The sequence below is a fragment of the Kogia breviceps genome, chromosome 16 (genome assembly GCF_026419965.1).
Source record: "Kogia breviceps isolate mKogBre1 chromosome 16, mKogBre1 haplotype 1, whole genome shotgun sequence".
Classification (NCBI taxonomy): Eukaryota; Metazoa; Chordata; class Mammalia; order Artiodactyla; family Physeteridae; genus Kogia; species Kogia breviceps.
Window position 1 is genome coordinate 32,920,819 of NC_081325.1, and position 22,501 is coordinate 32,943,319.

The window sequence follows — 22,501 nt, forward strand, 5'->3', positions numbered from 1 at the left end:
TGCCCTACATGAACACTGGTGCTGAATGACTACCCACGGTGAGTTAATACCAGCAGCAGAGATCACGTAGGGAGGGGGCTGGCTTCAGGAACAAGGCACCCTCGCTGGGGGTACACACCTTAACACAAAAAGTTAACTGACCAAAATGAAACCCCTATTCTGACTACCTCTTAATTTAAAGGTAACTAACTTTTCATCTTGACTTTTTTTTCTTCCTAATAAATATTCAAAATCTTCTTCTATTTAAACACTACTATAAAGTTCAATTTAGTATTATAAAAAAATTCAATTTCATACAATGATATCAGATTCACTCATAATATCAATTGTATAATTAATTACTAGTACCAAATAAGGTACTAGTACATACATTTTTTTTCTCTTAAAGCCTATATTTTTCATCATTCCATGAACTTTTATAAAGACTGCACAGTAAGGTAGAGGAAAAACCATCAACCAATCTTGGGAAAAAAAATATTTACCAAAAAATTTCACATATAATTATGTTTAGAATTCAGACATTATAATTCCAAGTATCAGTAACTTTTTATTCATATCAGCATGACAGTAATAAATATAAATGGAATATATTCCAGCTCCACATAAACTATAAAAAAAATAATCCGTTATTATAACAATAAATCACATTATATTAATTAGAATATAAATACATAAAGTTTACTCCCTTTCCAATTCAGTCTTAAACCAAGTAGGAATATTATCTTCTATATACCACTTCACTTTAACCATGACATTCTTAACTTCATATTATGATCCAAATGCCCTGTGCCCCTCTGTTTTGGAAAAATGTTCCTGGGTTTTCGCTACTCTTAGCCTTCCCATCACCAGTGAAATTTCCAGTTTCTATATTCTTATTTTAGAAGCCCCCCCAACCCCCGGCTGAAAGCAAGTGTTATATACTCAGTGTGAAAAGATGTCTCCCTATGAGCAATTTGATTCCTTTATTCACTCACTCTTAACACATATTCTACAAAGGTTACATAATATATCTAAAATCGAATTCTCACAGAACAGTGAGTTCAGTATAGAAAGTACTAGTGATTTCTACATCAGATATTTTCCCTGAAAATCATATCTGACTGGAGGAAGCAGGGAGGTGAAAAATATTTCACTGGTTAAAAATAGAAAACTTAACTCCAGAACATGATGAAAAATCCATAAATAATTCAATTTAAAAAATAATTAGAAAATATAAATATTTACTGCATTTAATAAAAAGAAATGTAAATGTTAATAATTTAAGTACAAGTACGTTCTTTAAAAGTTTATTTTAAAAATAGGATAAGACAAAAATATTAAAAATTAAAATTAATCAGAAATACACAGTTTTGCTATAAAACACAGATCATCACCCAACATAGGTAAAATTTCCTCTCCCGCTGTCTAATGAATGAAAACACCTATCATTACTGCACACATCATGAGGTAGATATGTTTAGATGTTAGAGCTAGAGACACGGCATGGAATAGAGCTAATTTCTGTAATTAACAGTATGAAAAAAAAGGAAACAGTGCTTTAGTACAGAGCATAAACCATTTCTCTCTTCTAATGTATCCTCTTTAAATATTCAAACTGCAGACCTGCCATATTATATTTGGTTTCAATATAACAGTTGACTCTTGAACATCACAGGGGTTAGGGGCACCAACTCCTCATGCAGTCAAAAAGCTGAGTATAATTTCTGACTCCCCCAAGACTTAACTACTAATAGGCTACTCTTGACCAGAAGTCTTACCAATAACACAGAGTTGATTAACACATATTTTGTCTGTTATATGTATTATATACTATATTCTCACAATAAAGTAAGGTAGAGAAAAGGTTATTTTAAAAAAGCAGAAGGAAGAAAAAATACACTAACAGTACAAATATGTATTTATTTTTAAAAATCCACATATAAGTGAACCATGCAGTTCAAACACATATTGTTCAAGGGTCAACTGTACTTGCATTAAGCATCACTGCTCCTCCACCTCTGGGACCTGTTCATATCTGTTCACATTAATTTCATTAAAAATTAAATCTCTAGACTAGAAAAACTAAGTCTTTCCAATTTAATTCTTTGGTAATAAGTATTACTGCAGACCACATTTAATAATCGTGTATGATTTCAAAGCTGATTCATGCTATACTTCTGAAAATTAAAAGAGAAGAGGGAAGGAAGAGAAGGGAACAAAAAAGAGGACAGACAGGGAGGTAGAGAGGTAGGGAGGAACGACAGAAGGAAAGAAAATTAATCTGCACATGAAGGGTTAAGCACCAGAAGAGGACCTATTCATCCCCAAGTTTCTCCTGTTGAGAGACAGCTGATTTGATAGAAAACTAGAAATCGATACTTCAATATTTTTTCCATTATATGCTGAAGAGCTTATCAAAGCAATGCATCACTTTAGTGCAAATTCTATATTACATAACTCTTCTTTCATAAGAACTTCTGTAAGAACTGATAAAGAACAACTACAGTACAATTACCTATGTACATACCTGGGTGTTCATCAAGGCCTTTAGACACTGTATGACTTTGTGCTGATTCTTCTTTATAATTTTTTCTTGTCTGCATAAAAGATATCAATGTTGGAATCATCATTGGACATGCAAATGTAGCTTAATTAGAAATAATGATTAGCAATACTTACATTTTGCCACTAATCAGCTTTTCCAAAATGTCCAGTAATAATCCAAGTCCCTCATGTCCAAAGCTCTCCACCCAACTGAGAAACAGAAGAAAGGGTAGTCATATATTAAGTCAGTATTCTAGTTTGGAATATCACAATAATGCTATAGACTCACAAATATTTACAAATATTTTGCACTGGTTATATTCTAGTCATAAATACAATAAAAGAATAACACTATGTATAAAATCATTCATGATTCATAATCTTTGTGAAAAAAGGAGCGATGATGTGATAAGCCAGTGATGTGCTGAACCCAGCTTGCACTTGGCTTGTGAGAGCTGAGTGTGCCCAGCTCTTCCATGCCCCATGTCCATTGACATCATGTTAGTAGCTTAAGACCTTCCATGTTGGAAGTATTGACACTACAGAAGTCAGCAAATGCTGCCAATGAGAGCATCCCCTCACCCAGAGCCTGTTGTTAAACATTTAACAGCACACCACTGGATAAGCCTCACTCTGGACTATTCCAAAGAGCAGATATTGGGCAAGTGAGTAATATTTCAAGAGAAAAGATTCTGGTCTACATAAAGAAAAAGATTACTGAAAAAATTAGTCAAAATATTGTAAAAGCATGTTCTAGGAGAATTTTCCAAACCACTAAAATACATCTTTATAAATGTTAACAATTTCTTAAATTTCAAAGTTCAGTTGTATTTTTAAAAAGAGCTTTATCATTATTTTTAAATGAATACTTTCATCTTGACCCAACCACCTCTATTCCATTAAACCCATTAACATAATCAAAGTATGTATGTAATTAGGATAACAGTGCCAATAGACAACAGTTCACCTTGATTATAGATAAACTACTTAAGGAAAAATCAGTGTTGATTTGGAAAGCCTAGCACAATAAATAAAATAATATTAACAATAAGTCTTCCAAAAAGTGGGGGAAAGAAAAAGATATAATATGATATATATGTGTATTTCTTTGTATATATGTGCTTGTATACATATTTGTTTGTATGTATGATTTTATGTGTGTATGTGTGTCTGTGTGTAGCCTTTGAGAAATGGAATATTAATAACGAACTTTCATCCAATAATCAAAAGCAGGATGTTATAAAGAATAAAAAATTTAAGTCACATACCAGGATATAATACCATTTTCTTACTTAAGACACAATATTACATTCCTTAGAAAATAAGAGTAAACACCTAATGTAATATATTTGCATAAGAAATAAAAATATTATTTTAAAAATTCCAGGGACTTCCCTGGTGGTCCAGTGGTTAAGACTCGGCACTGCCACTGCAGGGGGCGCAGGTTTGATCCCTGGTTGTGGAACTAAGATCCCACATTTCTGGCATGGTGCAGCCAAAAATTTTTTTTTTTTTAAATTCCCTCTTCTTCACTTCTACACTTCTGTGAACACGGCTTAATCACCTACAAATAGTCAGAGTTTCTGATTTTAACCACCCCCCACCAAAGAAAAGAATTTGTCATTTAGATTGGCAGACTCATCTCAGACTATTTTACCCATCTTTTCTCTATGAAAACCACAGAATAACTGATTCAAGAATGCACTTAAACAGGAAAGATACTCCCGTGTACAAGAAAAGACTGAAGATCACTATTATAGCTAAGGTGAAGAAAAAAAGTTCAATATAAGTTGGTGTTTTCAAACCAGGATGCTACTTCAAAAGTTAAGAGTTTGCTCTCCACTATCAGCCTCGCACAGATTACTTGTAGGCATTTCAAATCTAGCTTTCATATTTCATGAAAACGCCTATAGCATCCCACTTAACTGTTTGCCTTGTTGACATCCAATTCTGTATTTATTCTTATTTCACTTGCAGCAGGGAAGCTTGAAATCAAACAGGCAAAGAGTAATTTGAGCATTTTGCTTGGGCTGGCACTGAGATGTGTGGACAGACTCTGTTCATCAGACCCTCCTGTCTTAGTACCTCACAATAAGACTTCAGTATTTTGTTTGAAGTGTTTCAACAATCTCTATATTCAAAAGTATATCCATTAAGATATCATAAAGCTAATATAAATGGTTTAGGATTCTTCATACTGCTATCACCTTCAATCATCATAGAGAATAAAGTTACTATTCCTAAAACTGCCTTATAACAAAATATACAAAGTATTTTAAAATTTTGTTAATGTAACAAAAAGATTTTCTTGCACATGATATGCTCATGTTGGAGCCCACTATAAAATTCAGGAAGCATATCAATCCAGGTAAATCAAGTCTGAGTAATAAATAATAGAACACAGCTATTTTGAAAATTTATCACCCCTACTACAACAACTATTTAACTATAGAAAACTGGGACCCACAGAATTTCTCAAATCAACTATTTCTGGACCCACTAAATAACTCTCTTCTACAATGCAGAACATGAGTCATTAAAGTAAAACTTATGTCCACTTATGCATATTACATATGAACTAATTCTCTATAAAAGAAACTCACTAAGGTTGAATGTAAAGAAGCATTATACCCAATTACCTTATACTACAACCTTTTAACTCACGGTGGGAATTAATTTCTTGACAATGATAAAATCAGAGAGATTGGCAACAGCCTTCTGAAAGCCAGACTATACTTTACATCATAAAACATATCAATAACAAGGAAAGTCAGACAGGGTGCGGGGAAAGGAAGATAAGAGGCTTGATAACAAAAGAAACACTAATATGTAAACATAAAAAGAAAGCTGATGAAAATACTTATTGAAAAGGTAATATTATAATACAAACTAAATGTGCATAAAAAGTTTCCCTGTTTTTCTTAAAAATTTGCAAGGCCAACATACTGTTGTATTAACAAGTTATTATTCACAAACCCATTCTCTCAAAACCCTTGCCCTCACCCCTGCTATTTTCAGCAATGTTATTTTTAAGAATAGGAGCAAATATCACTTCCTATCTCTTCTGGAAAAGATATCCAAGATAAAAAAGTGATATTGAGTAGGCAGGTCTGCAGTGCTGACAGAGGTTTATTAAAATCGATAGCTTTCTACAGAAGTGAAAAATTTCTCATCATCAATGTAAGAAGCAACCTGGAAAAAAATTATCAACTGATCTATAAATGATCAATATTCAGGAAACAAAATCTGTGCTATTTACTCTGTGCCTGTCAGCATAGTGCCATAGGGCATTACGTGGTTTAACTAAAACCTGCATTCATGGATAGAATACGCACTGGGCAAATGTTTTTTATTTGTGAATAGAAATGACAGAGATTAGTATGACATGTGGAATGAAAAAAAAAAAAAAAAAGCTTTAAAACAGCATAAAGTAATGTGCCAAGTACTAATTTAACACAAAATCTACCTCTTAAAATTCCATAATGGGAGAAGGTGAGATTTCCACTATTGAGAAACAACGGAAAAGAGCTGGAGCTGCTCACTGGAGAACTGAAAGATCAAGATAGAGAGCTCAATGATATGGGTGCAGTACATCAGAGACAACTTCTTTCAGAGGAAGAGGATCGGCAGAAAGTGTTCACTTTGGAAGAACGTTGCAGCAAATTAGAAGGAAACTTTATGTCTTGATTCCATCAAGGATGAATCTGGGAAATGAAAACTAACAACAATTCTCTCAGACACCTTAACGGGACAGCAGCTAATTTCAGAAGTCCTCTTTTTGAAGAGAGAGGGATGCCTACTGTCCCCATTCCTCAGAGAGTGTCATCACGGAGAGCACATTCAGATGTTAATCCTGTGGTTTGTGAGCAACTTGTATTTTCTAGAGATTTCACAATGCAACTCTCCTTTAAGAAACTACTGCTAGGGTGGACCTTCAAGACGGTGGAGGAGTAAGACGTAGAGATCACCTTCCTCCCACAAGTACATCAAAAATACATCTATGTATGGAACAACTCCTACAGAAACCTACTGAACGCTGGCAGAGGACCTCAAATGTCCCAAAGGGCAAGAAAATCCACTTGTACCTGGCCATATGACTGACAAGGTCTTGGTGCTCCAGCCTGGTGTGAGGCATGAGCCTCTGAGGTGGGAGAGCGGAGTTCAAGAAACTGGACCACCAGAGACCTCCTGGCCCCATGTAATATCAATCAGCGAGACCTCTCCCAGAGACCTAAGACCCAGCTCCACCCAATGGCCAGCAAGCTCCAGTGCTGGACGCCCCATGCCAAACAACTAGCAAGACAGGAAAACAACCCTTTAGGCAGAGAGGCTGCCGAAAATCATAATAAGTTAACAAACACCACAAATCACACCATTTGACACAGCCCTGCCCACCAGAAAGACAAGATGCAGCCCCACCCACCAGAACACAGGCACCAGTCCCCTCCACCAAGAAGCCTACACAAGCCACTGAACCAACCTTACCCACTTGAGGCAGACACCAAAGTCAACGGGAATGATAAACCTGCAGTCTGCAAAAAGGAGACCCCAAACACAGTAAGTTAAGCAAAATGGGAAGACAGAGAAATATGTAGCACATGAAGGAGCAAGGTAAAAACCCACCATACCAAACAAATGAAGAGGAAATAGGCAGCCTACCTGAAAAAGAATTCAGAGTAATGATAGTAAAGATGATCCAAAATCTTGGAAATACGATGGAGAAAATACAAGAAACATTTAACAAGGACGCAGAAGAACTAAAGAGCAAACAAACAATGATGAACAACACAATACATGAAATTTAAAATTCTCTAGAAGGAACAAATAGAAGAATAACTGGGGCAGAAAAAATAGGTAAGTGACGTGGAAGATAAAATAGTAGAAATAACTACCACAGAGCAGAATAAAGAAATAAGAATGAAAAGAATTGAGGGCAGTCTCAGAGACTTCTAGAAAACATTAAATGCACCAACATTCAAATTATAGGGGTCCAAGAAGAAGAGAAAAAGAAAGGGACTGAGAAAATATTTGAAGAGACTATAGCTGAAAACTTCCCTAACGTAGGGAAGGAAATAGTCAGGTCCAGGAAGCGCAGAGAGTCCCACACAGGAAAAATCCAAGGAGAACCACGCCAAGATACATATTAATCAAACTGTCAAAAATTAAATACAAAGAAAAAATATTAAAAGCAGCAAGGGAAAAGAAACAAATAACATACAAGGGAATCCCCATAAGGTTTAAGGTTAAGAACTGATCTTTCAGCAGAAATTCTGCAAGCCAGAATGGAGTCACAGGACATATTTAAAGTGATGAAAAGGAAAAACCTACAACCAAGATTACTCTACCCAGCAAGGATCTCATTTAGATTCGACAGAGAAATTAAAACATTTACACACAAGCAAAAGCTAAGAGAATTCAGCACCACCAAACCAGCTCTACAACAAATGCTAAAGGAACTTCTCTAGGCAGGAAGCACAAAAGAAGGAAAAGACCTACAAAAACAAACCCAAAACAATTAAGTAAAGGGTAATAGGAACATACATATCAATAATTACCTTAAATGTAAATGATTTAAATGCCCCAACCAAAAGATACAGACTGGCTGAATGAATGCAAAAAAAAAGACCCATATATATGCTGTCTACAAGAGACCCACTTCAGACCTAGGGACACATACAGACTGAAAGTGAGAGGATGGAAAAAGATATTCCATGAAATGGAAATCAAAAGAAAGCTGGAGTAGCAATTCTCATATCAGACAAAATAGACTTTAAAATAAACATTATTCCAAGAGACAAAGAAGGACACAACATAATGATCAAGGGATCAATCCAAGGACATATAACAATTGTAAATATTTATGCACCCAACATAGGAGCACTTCAATACATAAGGCAAATGCTGACAGCCATAAAAGGGGAAATTGACAGTAACACAATAATAGTAGGGGACTTTAACACCACACTTTCACCAATGGACACATCATCCAAAATGAAAATAGATAAGGAAACAAAACCTTTAAAAGACACATTAAACAAGATGAACTTAACTGATATTTATAGGACATTCCATCCAAAAACTACAGAATACACTTTCTTCTCAAGTTCTCATGGAATATTCTCCAGGATAGATCAATAAATTCAGTCACAGACCAAGCCTTGGTAAATTTAAGAAAATTGAAATCATATCAAGTATCTTTTCCGACCACAACTCTGAGACTAGATATCAATTACAGGAAAAAAACTGTAAAAAATATAGTATCTTTTCCGACCACAACTCTGAGACTAGATATCAATTACAGGAAAAAAACTGTAAAAAATATAAACACAGGGAGGGTAAACAATACAGTATTAAATAACCAAGAGACCACTGAAGAAATCAAAGAGGACATCAAAAAATACCTAGAAACAAAGAAACAACCTAACCTTACACCTAAAGCAATTAGAGAAAGAAGAACAGAAGAAAACCCAAAGTTAGCAGAAAGAAACCATAAAGATCAGATCAGAAATAAATGAAAAAGAAATGAAGAACACAATAGCAAAGATCAATAAAACTAAAAGCTGGTTCTTTGAAAAGAAAAACAAAAGTGATAAGCCACTAGCCAGACTCATCAAGAAAAAAACAGAGAAGACTCAAGTCAAAAGAATTAGAAATGAAAAGAGAGAAGTAACAACTGACACTCCAGAAATACAAAGGTTCATGAGAGATTACTACAAGCAACTATATGCCAATAGAATGGACAACCTGGAAGAAATGGACAAATTCTTAGCAAAGCACAACCTTCTGTGACAGAACCAGGAAGAAATGGAAAATATGGACAGACCACTCACAAGTAATGAAATTGAAACTGTGATTAAAAATCTTCCAACAGGGCTTCGCTGGTGGCGCAATGGGTGAGAAGCCACCTGCCACTGCAGGGGACACGGGTTCGATCCATGGTCTGGGAAGATCTCACATGTCATGGAGCAACTAAGCTTGTGTGTCACAACTTCTAAGCCTATGCTCTAGAGCCCATCAGCCACAACTACTGAGCCCATGCACCTAGAACCCGTGTCCTGTAGCAAGAGAAGCCACCACAAAGAGAAGCCTGCAGGCAGCACCAAAGACCCAAAATAGCCAAAACTAAATAAATAAATAAATAAAATTTATTTTTTAAAAAAATCTTCCAACAAACAAAAGCCCAGGACCAACTGCCTTCACAGGCGAGTTCTATCAAACTTTTAGAGAAGAGGTAACAGCTATCCTTCTCAAACTCTTCCAAAATATAGCAGAGGGAGGAACACTCCCAAACTCATTCTACAAGGCCACCATCACCCTGGTACCAAAACCAGACAAAGATGTCACAAAAAAGGAAAACTACAAACCAATATCACTGCTGAACACAGACACAAAAATCCTCAACAAAATGCTAGCAAACAGAATCCAACAGCACATTAAAAAGATCATACACCATGACCAAGCAGGGTTTATCACAGGAATGAGAGGATTCTACAATATACACAAATCTATCAATGTGATACACCATATTAACAAACTGAAGGATAAAAACCATACAATAATCTCAATAGATGCAGAAAAAGCTCTTGACGAAATTCAACACCCATTTATTATAAAAACTCTCCAGAAAGTAGGCATAGAGGGAACTTACTTCAATATAATAAAGATCATATATGAAAAACCCACAGCTAACATCATCCTCAATGGTGAAAAACAAACCATTTCCACGAAGATGAGGAACAAGACAAGGGTGCCCACTCTCACCACTATTGTTCAACATAGTTTTGGAAATTTTAGCCACAGCAATCAGAGAAGAAAAAGGAATCCAAATCGGAAAAGAAGAAGTAGAACTATCACTGTTTGCAGATGACATGATACTATACATAGAGAATCCTAAAGATGCTACCAGGAAACTACTAGAGCTAATCAATGAATTTGGTAAAGTAGCAGGATACAAAATTAATGCACAGAAATCTCTTGCATTCCTATATACTAATGAGGAAAAAATCTGAAAAGAAATTAAGGAAACACTGCCATTTACATTACAACAGAAAGAAAAAATACCAAGGAATAAACCTACCTAAGGAGAAAAAAAGACCAGTATGCAGAAACTATAAGACACTGATGAATGAAACCAAACACGATACAAACAGATGGAGAGATATACCATGTTCTTGGATTGGAAGAATCAACATTGTAAAAATGACTATACTACCAAAAGCAATCTACAGATTCAATGCAATCCCTATCAAACTACCACTAGCATTTTTCACAGAACTAGAACAAAAATTTTCACAATTTGTATGGAAACACAAAGGACCCCGAATAGCCAAAGCAATCTTGAGAAAGAAAAACAGAGCTGGAAGAATCAGGATCCCTGAATTCAGACTATACTACAAAGCTACAGTAATCAAGACAGTATGGTACTGGCACAAAAACAGAAATATAGATCAATGGAACAGGATAGAAAGCCCAGACATAAACTTATACATATATGGTCACCTTATCTTTGATAAAGAAGGAAGCAAAATACAATGCAGAAAAGACAGCCCCTTTAATAAGTGGTGCTGGGAAAACTGGACAGCTACATATAAAAGAATAAAATTAGAACACTTCCTAACACCATACATAAAAATAAACTCAAAATGGATTAAAGACCTAAATGTAAGGCCAGACACTATAGAACTCTTTAGAGAAAAAGTTAGGAGGAACACTCTTTGACATAAATCACAGCAAGATCCTTTTTGACCCACCACCTAGAGAAATGGAAATTTTAAAAAAGTAAACAAATGGGACCTAATGAAACGTAAAAGCTTTTGCACAGCCAAGGAAACTATAAACAAGACAAAAAGACAACCCTCAGGGGCTTCCCTGGTGGCGCAGTGGTTGGGAGTCTGCCTGCCGATGCAGGGGGTGTGGGTTTGTGACCCGGTCTGGGAGGGTCCCACGTGCCGCGGAGCAGCCGGGCCCGTGAGCCATGGCCGCTGGGCCTGCACGTCCAGAGCCTGTGCTCCGCAGTGGGAGAAGCCACAGCAGTGAGAGGCCTGCGTACCGCAAAAAAAGAAAAGAAAAGAAAAAAAGAAAAACCCTCAGAATAGGAAAAATATTTGCAAAAGTAGCAACTGATAAAGGATTAATCTCCAAAATATACAAGCAGCCCATGCAGCTCAATATCAAAAAAGCAAACAACCCAATCCAAAAATGGGCAGAAGATCTAAATAGGCATTTCTCCAAAAAAGACATACAGATTACCAACAAACACGTGAAAGAATGCTCAACATCATTAATCATTAGAGAAATGCAAATCAAAACTACAATGAAGTCACCTTACACCAGTCAGAATGGCCATCATCAAAACATCTACAAACAATAAATGCTGGAGAGGGTGTGGAGAAAAGGGAACCTTCTTGCATTGTTGGTGGGAATGTAAATTGATATAGCCACTATGGAGAACAGTATGGAGGTTCCTTAAAAAACTAAAAGTAGAACTACCATATGACCCACCAATCCCACTACTGGGCATATACCCTGAGAAAACCATAATTAAAAAAGAGTCATGTACCACAATGTTCATTGCAGCACTATTTACAATAGCCAGGACATGGAAGCAACCTAAGTGTCTCTTGACAGACAAATGGATAAAGAAGATGTGGCACATATATACAATGGAATATTACTCAGTCATAAAAAGAAATGAAATTGAGTTATTTGTAGTGAGGTGGAGGGACCTAGAGTCTGTCATACAGAATGAAGTTAAGTCAGAAAGAGAAAATCAAATACCATATGCTAACACATATATATGGAATCTAAAAAAAAAAAAAAAAAAAAGATTCTGACGAACCTAGGGGCAGGACAGGAATAAAGATGCAGATGTAGAGGATGGACATGAGGACATGGGGAGGAGGAAGGGTAAGCTGGGACAAAGTGAGAGAGCAGCACTGACATATATATACTACCAAATGTAAAATAGCTAGTGGGAAGCAGCTGCATCGCACAGGGAGATCAGCTCAGTGCTTTGTGACCCCCTAGAAAGGTGGGATAGGGAGGGTGGGAGGGAGATGAAAGAGGGAGCGGATATGGGGATATATGTACACATATAGCTGTTTCACTTTGTTATACAGCAGAAACTAACACACCAGTGTAAAGCAATTATACTCCAATAAAGATGTTACAAAAAAAAAGTTTCATAATTGGAAATACCAAACTCTGCTCTTTTAATTGCTTCAAGAAAAACTTCTAAGTGTATTACCATTTAGCACGAGAAAAGAAGAGGTGAAAAGGTGACAGAAGAAATAAAAAGAGGAGGGAGAGGGGCAACTGGTCTCTAGGATTAAATGTTCAAACCACCTTCAAATGTTCAAAGCAGCTTAGGCTTGGAAATTGTTATCGCTTCCAGAAACAGAGGATGAAATCAAAAGTGCAGAGTGGTTTACAGTGTAATTTTGGGTTTAGGAAGCAAATACAGTCCCCTCATAAAGCAGAAATGGTAATCAGGTCTCAAATTTACTCCCTGGCCAAAGGAACAAATCACTATCTATATGCTTCCCATAGACTAAAGTTAAAGTTATTACCTCTCTTCCCAAGTGTGCTCTAAGGAAGAGAAAGACAAATGCATCATGGATTGTCAGAGTTGGAATAAACCTACCAGATCATAAGGGCAACCTCACCTGTTAGATACACCTGCAGGACAGGGACTTTTTATTTGTCTTTATTTTATTTTATTTTTTTTTTTGCAGTATGTGGGCCTCCCACTGTTGTGGCCTCTCCCGTTGCGGAGCACAGGCTCCAGACGCGCAGGCTCAGCCGCTGTGGCTCAGGAGCCCAGCCGCTCCGCGGTATGTGGGATCTTCCCGGACCGGGGCACGAACCCGTGTCCGCTGCATCGGCAGGCAGACTCTCTACCACTGCGCCACCAGGGAAGCCCCTTATTTGTCTTTAAATCCCAGCACCTAGCACAGATTAAGCACTAAAATAGTTTTGGAATGAAAGTGAAACTCCTTTCACTTTTATGTACAGTTGACCCTTGAACAACACAGGGCTTAAGGTCACTGACCCTCCATTTAGTCAAAAATCGGTGTATAACTTACAGTTAGCCCTCCACATCTGTATCTGCGGTACCTCCATATCCGCAGTTCAGCATCCGCAGATTCAACCAACCTCAGATTGTGTAGTATAGTAGTATTTACAATTGAAAGAAATCTGCTTATAAGTGGACCCATGTAGTTCAAACCTATGTTGTTCAAGGGTCAACTGTATAAGGAAAGGGACACAGAGAAAAGTTAAGGTCGCTTAGAAATAGCACTAAGTCTGCCGATGCATGCCCTGGCCCATGCCCTTAACTTTATATATTTAGAAAAAGGCACCAAGTGATGACTCATTCCAAGCAGCATCACTGACACTGTTTCAAACTTCATGCCAGAAACATCAATTCTGATTCTAGAACTGGTACTTATACATACTTAACCAAGGAGGATAAATCTGAGTCCCTGTCCTACATCACACTTTAGGACTTGACTGACTGCTGCTCAAAGGATAATGTTTCACCACTACTAAAACAAATGCTCATTAACTAAGTCAGTCAGCCTTTAGTAGGGGCTCACTGTGCTCAATACTGCACATGAGAAATACAACGCTGAATAAAACATGTTCTCTGCCCTTGAAAAAATTCAGACTACTGGTTGAAACAAATGTCGAGCAAAATTATTTCCATAATGTAAGACGTGCTATAATCATGGTGCTAAGGGAACAGAAAGAAGGTGCAGCATCTACCTCTCCTGGGAACAAAGCAGCTGATGTCTGCCCTGAGTCTTGATGGATAAGTCACAGAAAGAAAGAGAAGTTGCTAAGGCAGAGGGAATACATGCAAAAACATTAAATATGAAAGGCATGGCCTGTGCTAAGCACAAGTGGCTGTATCTGAGGTAAAACCAAACAGGTAGGAAGGAGCTTGTGAAAAACCTATATACAGTCAGCACTCCATATCCATGGTATCAACAAATTGCAGATCGAAAACGTTCGAAAAAAAGAAAATTCCAAAAAGTTCAAAAGGCAAAAGTTGAACTTGCCACAAACCAGCAACTATTTACATAGCATTTCTGTTGTATTTACAACTATTTGCCTAGCCTTTACATTATTAGGTATTATAAGTAATCTAGAGATGATTTAAAGTATACAGGAGAATGTACATAGGTTATATGCAAATACTGTACTATTTTATGTAAAGAACTTACGCATCCTCAGATTTTGGTACTGATCCCCCGCAGGTACCAAGGGATGACTGAACAATGCCATGGGCAATAAAAAGCCACTAAAGGGTTAGGCATACGTGGTAGACAGAGTAATCCCACCCCTACCCCTCAAAGATGGCCATGTCCCAACATCAGAACCTATGAATACCCTACATAGCAAAGGGGGAATTAAAAATGGAATTAAGGTTGCTACCAGATGATTTTAAAAGAGGGAGATTACTCTAGATTATCCAGATGGACCAAATCGAATTATGTAATTCATTAAAGCTGAGACCCTTTCCCAGGTGGGTTAGAGAGATGAAATGGAAGAAAGAAGAGATTCAAAGCATGAGATGGGCTCAACGTGCCTTTACAGGCTTTAAAGATGGAGGAAGGGGAATATGAACCAAGGAATGTGGGTGGAATCTAAAAAGCTGAGACAACCCTAAACTGACAGCTAGCAAGGAAACAGGGATGCCAGTCTCACGAATGCAGGGAACTGAATTCTGCTAATAACCCAAATGATCAAGCAAACAGGGTTGAGTCTCCTCATTCCTGAACACAATATGTCTCCATTTATTAAGACCTTCTTTGATTTCCTTCACCATGATTCTGTAGTTTTCCGCAGAAGAGTCCTGTACACAATTTGTTTAGACTTACACCAGAGTATCTTTTTTGTTTGTTTTTTTTTTTTGGAGCAGTAGTAAATAGTGTTGTTTTCCAAAAGTCATTGCTAGAATATAGAAATACAATTGATCATTTTGTTCAGGTAAAAAACAGATAATATAAATTTACCCTCTGAATATTTAAGTGTTCAGTATAGTACTGTCAACTGCCTTCCCACTGTTGTACAACAGAGCTCTAAAACTTTTCCTCTTGTGAAACACAATTGATTTTTGTTTATCCTGAATCCTGCAATCTTGCTGAACTCAGTGATTAGTTCTAGTTCAAAAAGTTCTTTGAACTTTTCTGTGTAAACAACTATGTCACCTGTAAATAGGGACAGTCTTATTTCTTCCTTTCTGATTCATATGCGTTTTATTTCATTGTGGCCTCATTACTCTGGCAAGAACTTCTAGCACTGTGTTAAGAGTGGTAAGAGGGAAAGTCCCTGCTTTGTTCCCAGTGAGAGGGGAAAAGCATTCAGTATTTCACCACTATATACTATAGTAGCTACAGGATTTTTGTAGATTCATGTTATCAATAACATGAATCTGCATTAGTTTCATGGGGTTGCTATAACAAAGTGTCACACAGTGGGTGACTTAAAACAACAAACTTATTCTCATAGTTCTGGAGGCTGGAAGCTCAAAATTAAATTGTCAGCAGAATCAGGTTCCCACCGAAGCTATGGATAGAATCCTTCTTTGCCTCCTCTTAGCTTCTGGTGGTAGCTGTTAATCTAGGACTGCCATACCTGTCATCACATTGTGTGCTCCCGATGTCTCTTTTCTTCTTATAAGGACACCTGTTATATCAGATTAAGAGTCCATTCTACTCCCTATGATCCCATCTTAATTAATCTGCAATAAAGTCACATTTCTAAGGTGCAAGTTAGGACTTAAATATACCTTTCTGGGGAACACAATCCAATCCATAACATCTATTCTTATTTTTCTGACAGTTTTTATCATGAAATAGGGGTTAAGTTTTATCAAATGCTTTGTCTGCATCAACTGATATGATCATGCGACTGTTCTTCTCTAGCCTTGTCCGTATAGTATATTACAATAAGGATTTTTGTGTCTATATTCATGATGGACATTGCTCTGTAAAGGTGGGGGTTTCAGGTTTGTTTTTGTTTTGTCTTGTTATTGTTTTTGTCTGGTTTTGCTATCTGTACAAGCTTCATAAATTGCAAACTGTTCCCTGCTCTTGTATTTTCTGGAAGAGACTGTAGAATTGATATTATTTTTCTTCAAATATTTGGTAGAATTCTCTAGTGAAATCATCCGTACTTGATCTTTCAAGGAGTTTCAAATTAGTAATTCAATTTCCTTAATAGAGGACTATTCAAATTTTCTATCTCATGTTGGGAATGTTGTAGTACTTTATGCTTTTCAAAGAATTGGTCTTTTTCATCTAAGTTGTCAATTTTGTGTGTTTACAGTTGTTTGTAGCATTCCCTTATTACCCTCTTGATGTAGGGTCTACAGTGATATTCTCTGTTTCATTCCTGATATTGGTAATTTGTGTCTTCTCTTTTTTTCCTCATCAACATTAACAAATGCTTGTCAATTTTATTAATCTCTCCAAAGAGCCAGCTCCTTGTTTCATTGATTTACTCTATTGTTTTTCTGGTTTCAGTTTAATTGATTTCTGCTGTTTATTATTTCCCTCCTGCTTGCTTTGGGCTTACTTGCTTTCCTTTTTTTTTTAAGATTCTTTTTTTGGCGGCACCACACAGCTTGCGGGATCTTAGTTCCATGACCAGGGATTGGAGCCCAAGGTCTTGGCAGTGAGAGCACGGAGTCCTAACCACTGGACTGCCAGGGAATTCCCTATTTTTTTTAGATTCTTAAGGTGATAACTGAAATTACTAATGTGAGCCTGTTCCTCTTTTCTAATGTATGTGTTTAGTGCTACAGTACTACTTTAGATGTGTCCCACAAATTTTGAAATATGGTATTCTCATTTTCATTATGTTTGGTATATTTTTTATTTCCTTCGAGACTTCTTCTTTGACCCAAGGACTATATAGAAGTGTGTTGTTTACTTTCCAAATGTTCAGAAGTCTTCTGTTATCTTTCTGTTAGTGATTTCTAGTTTGAGTCCATTTTGGTGAGAGAACACATTTAGTATGATTTCAATTCTTTTAAATCTGATGAGGTTTGCTCTGTAGCCCAGGATATGGTCTGTCTCGGTATATGTTCTGTGGTAATAAGAAAAGAATGTGTATTCTTTTATCATTGGATGGAGTATTCTATAAATATATACTTTTGCTTGATGGTGGTGTTGAATCTTTTATACCCTTAGTGATTTTCTGTCCACATGTTGTATCAATTGGTGACTTAGTTGTTAAGTCTCCATATCTAATTGTGGATTTATCTATTTTTCCTTTCAGTTCTATTATTTCTTGCTTCATGTGTTTTGCACATGTGTGATTTGACACATACACGTTTAGGATTGAGGATGGTTTGATTCTTATTATATAGAATCAATCTATTTTACTTCCTTACTCTGAGGTCTAAATTATATTGAAAATAGCCACAACTGCTTTCTTTTGATTAACATTTGTATATATGTCTATTATGCTTTTACTTTCCATTTACCTATATCAATATATTTGAAGTAAATTTCTAATAGAAAATATATAACCAGTGATATTTTTAATCCACACTGCAAATCTCCTTTAATTAGCATATGACCATTTACACCTAATGTAATTATTGATATGTTAAGGCTTCAGTCTACCATTTATTTTTTGGTTTTTGTTTGTTCGTTTTATCTTCTTTTTCCTGACTTCCCATGGTTTACTTGAACATGTCTTAGAATTCCATTTTGATTTACCTAATGTGTTTTTTTATGTATATCTCTTTGTATGGCCTTTTCAGTGTTTGCTCTAGATATTATGTCATAATGTATCACAGTTTATTGGTGTCACCATTTCACAAGGTTGAGTGAATTATAGAAATTTTCCCTCCTGTTACAGACTGAAAAGTGTCGCTCAAAATTCATATGTCAAAACCAAACCCACAATGTGACTATATTTGTAGATACGGCCTTTAAAGTGGTAATTAAGGTTAATTGAGGTCATATGAGTAGGGCCCTGATCCAGTATGACTAGTGTCCTTACAAGAGCAGGAGACACCAGGGATGCAGAGGAAAGGCCAAGTGTGGACACAGTAAGACAGTGGCCGTCTACACGTCTAGGAAAGAGGCCTCAGAAGAAACCAACCCTGCTGGCACCTTGATCTTAAGGTTTCAAGCCTCCAGAACTGTGAGAAAATAAATTTCTGTTGTTTAAGTCATCCAGTCTGTAGTATATTGTTATGACAGCTCTCCCTTTACTCTTCCCATTTATAGAATCATTGTTTTTTAAGTATTTCTTCTACATGGATTCAGAACTACATCAGATAGCGTTATAAATTTTGCTTCCACCATCAAACAAAATTTACAGAAATCATGAGAAGGAAAGTATATTGTATATACCCTTATCTTTACTTACAGTGTTCTTTTTTTTCTTCCTAATATTCCAAGGTTCCTTCTTTTATCTCTTCCTCTGTTTAGAAAATGTTCTTTAGTCATTCTTTTAGGCTAAGTTTATTGGCTACAAATTCTCTTGGTTTTCTTTCATCTAAGTATGTCTTGATTTTCCCTTCATTCCTGAAGGATATTTTCACAGTATGTAAGAGTCTGAGCTGACTGTTCTTTTCTTTCTTCATTTGAAAACTTTTACCACTTGCTTTTGGCCTCCATAGTTTGATGAGAAATCCAATGTCATTCAAATTGCTTTTTCACATAACTAAAGTGTCATTTCTTGCTGCTTTCAAGATTTTTCTCTCTAAAAAAATCTTAGTTTTCAGAAGTTTTACTATGATTTGTCTTAGCTTGAATTTCTTTGGGTTTATCCCGTTTGTGGTTCATTCAGTTTCTTGAATCTGTAGGTTGATGTCTTTTGCCAAATTTGGGGAATGTGCAGCCATTGTTTCTTCAAGTAATTTATTATCCTGCTCTCTTTCTCAAATCCTTCCAGGACTCTGAAGACAGCAATGTTAGATCTTTAATTATAGTACCATAGGCCCCTAAGTCTCTGTTCTTCTCACTTTTTTTTTAATGTTCTCTCTATTGTTCAGATTAGGTAATTTTAAATTTTTATTATTCTATACTGCAGTTCACCAATCCTTTCCTCTCATTCCTACATTTTGCTATTGAGCCCCCTCCAGTAAGTTTTTTTTTAAATTTCAGTTATCATATTTTTCACTTCTACAATTTCCATTTGGATCTTTAAAGAAGAATAAAGTTTCTCCTATTTCCTTGCTGAAGCTTTCTATTTTTTCTTTTGTTTCAGTGTATGCATAATTGCTCATTAGAATAGTTTTATGATGGCTGCTTTAAAAATCCTTGTCAGATAATTCTAATATCTACGTCATCTCAGTATTGGCATCTATTAATTATCTTTTTTATCTTATCAGTTTGAGGTCTTCCTGCTTCTTGGGATGACAGGTTTTTATATTGAATCCTGGAAATTTTGGGTACTAAGCCAGGAGATTTTGAACCTATTTAAATCTCTTATTTTTAAGCTGGCTTCTTGTGATACTGCTCCAGTAGAGGAGGGAGAGGCAGCACATCAAGACTGCAAGGTGGGAACAGAAGTCCAGGTTCTGCACCTAGCCTCCACTCACATCTCTGAGGAGAGGTTCCCTGTTACTGTGGACATGGTGGGTGTGTGGGCTCCCCACCTGGCCTCCATGGTACCTCCCTGGCAGGGAAAGATAGGACTGCCTCATTATGCTCACCATGGAACTTCCACTGACACCAACAAGGGAGGTAGGGAGGAGGGTTATCTTGTTACCAATGGATTGTGGTGCAAGTTTTGACTCTCTATTTGGTGCCCTATGACACCATCGCAGAGGGGAGGGGGAAGAGCTCCTCGCTACTGCTGTCTGGGGGTCTAAGTCCAGGCTCCCTGCTAGGCTTTGATGGTGGGGGTGGGGATGGGGCATTATTTTTCTTCTGTGGTATTTGGTAGGCATACACTGGTTACTGTCATAGTTTTCTGTCTTGCTGGCTGCCCCTTTCATGGTCCCCTGGCTTAAGAGTACTAGTAGCCTCTTATTGGGATTTTGTCTATGCTCATTAGTATTTCTAGGTTGCTGACTTCTTTAAGTCCAAATCTGGGATCAAAGAGGCAAAAAGAAAATTCACAGAACTCACGACCGTGTTGTTCCTTGGGTCCCAAGTTCCCTAGCCTACATGTCATTTTGTATTTATTTCATATACAATGTCTTATTTTTTTAGTTGTGCTTAGTGAGGAATAGGTAAAAGTACATCTACTCCATCTTCTTAGAAACACAAGTTTGAAACATCTACAGTTAACATGTGAGAAGCGGCAGAAACTCCCAACTAAGGCACCTGAGAAAAGGCAGTGAAGATGACATAACAAATCTTAAGGAATGCACCAGAAACTAATAAAACATTGTAAATCAATACTTCATAAATAAATAATTTTTTTAAAAAACAAATCATAAGAAGAGAGAAAAATCGATGAGTCAAGGGTCAACTGCTGAAGTAAGGTCAAATAAAAACTGAAAAGAACCATTAAAAGCTGAATTCAAGACCAGTTTATAAATAACTCTGTAATAGTAAAATTCTGATTGCAGAAGAATTAGAAAAAGGGTGGTTAGAATAGACATAATAAACGTAATAGGTGATAAAGATTTGATGGGAAAAATCTGAAGGAGAAACAAGAAGAGGTAAACAAACAAATAATTAAAATAGGGTATAACAAGCATTAGAACAAACGTAAGCAAAGGATGCTAAAGAAGCAGGTAAGGTAACTACCTAACGTGGCAGGGCTAGAAAGAAATCCTCAATCAAAGAAAATTTTATGCCAACAATCTTCACATGGAAAGATGCTAACATATCTTCAGTTTAAAAAGCAGATATGGTAATACAGTAATTTCTACTTTTTTTCAAAAATATGTGTTTTTGTTCATATATAGGAAATGTGTCACATATGCAGAGCTATACAGACACATTCTTAATTATCTCCTACCTAATCAGCTCACTCATTTACCTGCCGGTTTCCATTCCATGTGTGAAACACTGGCTAACATCCATGGCAAAATGAGCATTCCAGGCAAGTGTTCTACTCTCTCATACATCCACATGCTTCTGCTCCCACCAAGAATCAGCTGGATTGGTTTCCAAATCCATTTTGCCAGTTGTACTTATTACTATAATTATGTAATTTAAATTACATAAACAGACAACATATCATTGGGAAAAGAGTTGTTTCTGTGAAAATTAAGTCATGCTTTGGAAACATTTTTTAAAAGATGACATTTAAACAGTGCTATAGAAGTAGATGTAGACGCAAGCATAAATATATTGAGAGATCGTCAAAAAGACTTTTTTTTAAAGAGTAAGAATTCTATCCTCAGGTTACTTTGTAGAGCCCCCACTTTCCTGTTCCCCAGTAAAACACCATCATGAGGGCGACAATGCATCATGACTATGGTTTATGCAGTCAGCCTTTGTCTCCTCCAAGAAAAGCTCTGGGTTCCACATCGAATATCTACAGAAAAAAATGGATGTTCATGTTTTGATTTTTTTTAAAAAAAAGGGTATATGTGAATCATTTAGTTTATGATTCCCTGCTTTAACCAACTTTTTTCAAATAAACAGCAATAGAGGTAAACAAGAGAACCTCCTCACACACACCCACTCCTACCCAAGAAGTTACAGTGTCCAAGTAGGTGATGCTATTCATTTCTCCTTCATTTTGCTTTTGTGTATTGTTTATTTTCCTGTCATGAACTTATATTTTTAATAGTAAGACAGCATTTAATTATCAAAAACAATAATTTTACATGAACGCCTAGGGAACCACAAAGTTATTTTGCTAAAAATCAACATAAGGACCTTCTTGAAAGAGGAAAAAATACATCACTGGTCACATGTGACTAAGTAACAAATTTCAGACCTTAAACTTAGAAGGTCAGCTTTAATACATATAATATCCAGATCCAATTTACATTCCTATGTCAGAGCAATATATCACCAATGCTGAATATAATTATAGCTTATTT

General features: G+C 36.4%; 1 protein-coding gene across 2 annotated transcripts in view; it reads right to left on the bottom strand.

The window, feature by feature from the left end:
• DIAPH3 (diaphanous related formin 3) overlaps positions 1–22,501 on the bottom strand; it is a 565,809-nt gene that overhangs the window by 389,948 nt on the left and 153,360 nt on the right. For both annotated transcript variants that reach the window (XM_067016329.1, XM_059042398.2), the window contains 2 exons: positions 2,659–2,733; positions 2,507–2,576 (listed from right to left, as the gene is read on the bottom strand). In XM_067016329.1, the coding sequence (XP_066872430.1) occupies positions 2,507–2,576; positions 2,659–2,733 (145 nt within the window). The remainder of the gene's footprint in view (positions 1–2,506; positions 2,577–2,658; positions 2,734–22,501) is intronic.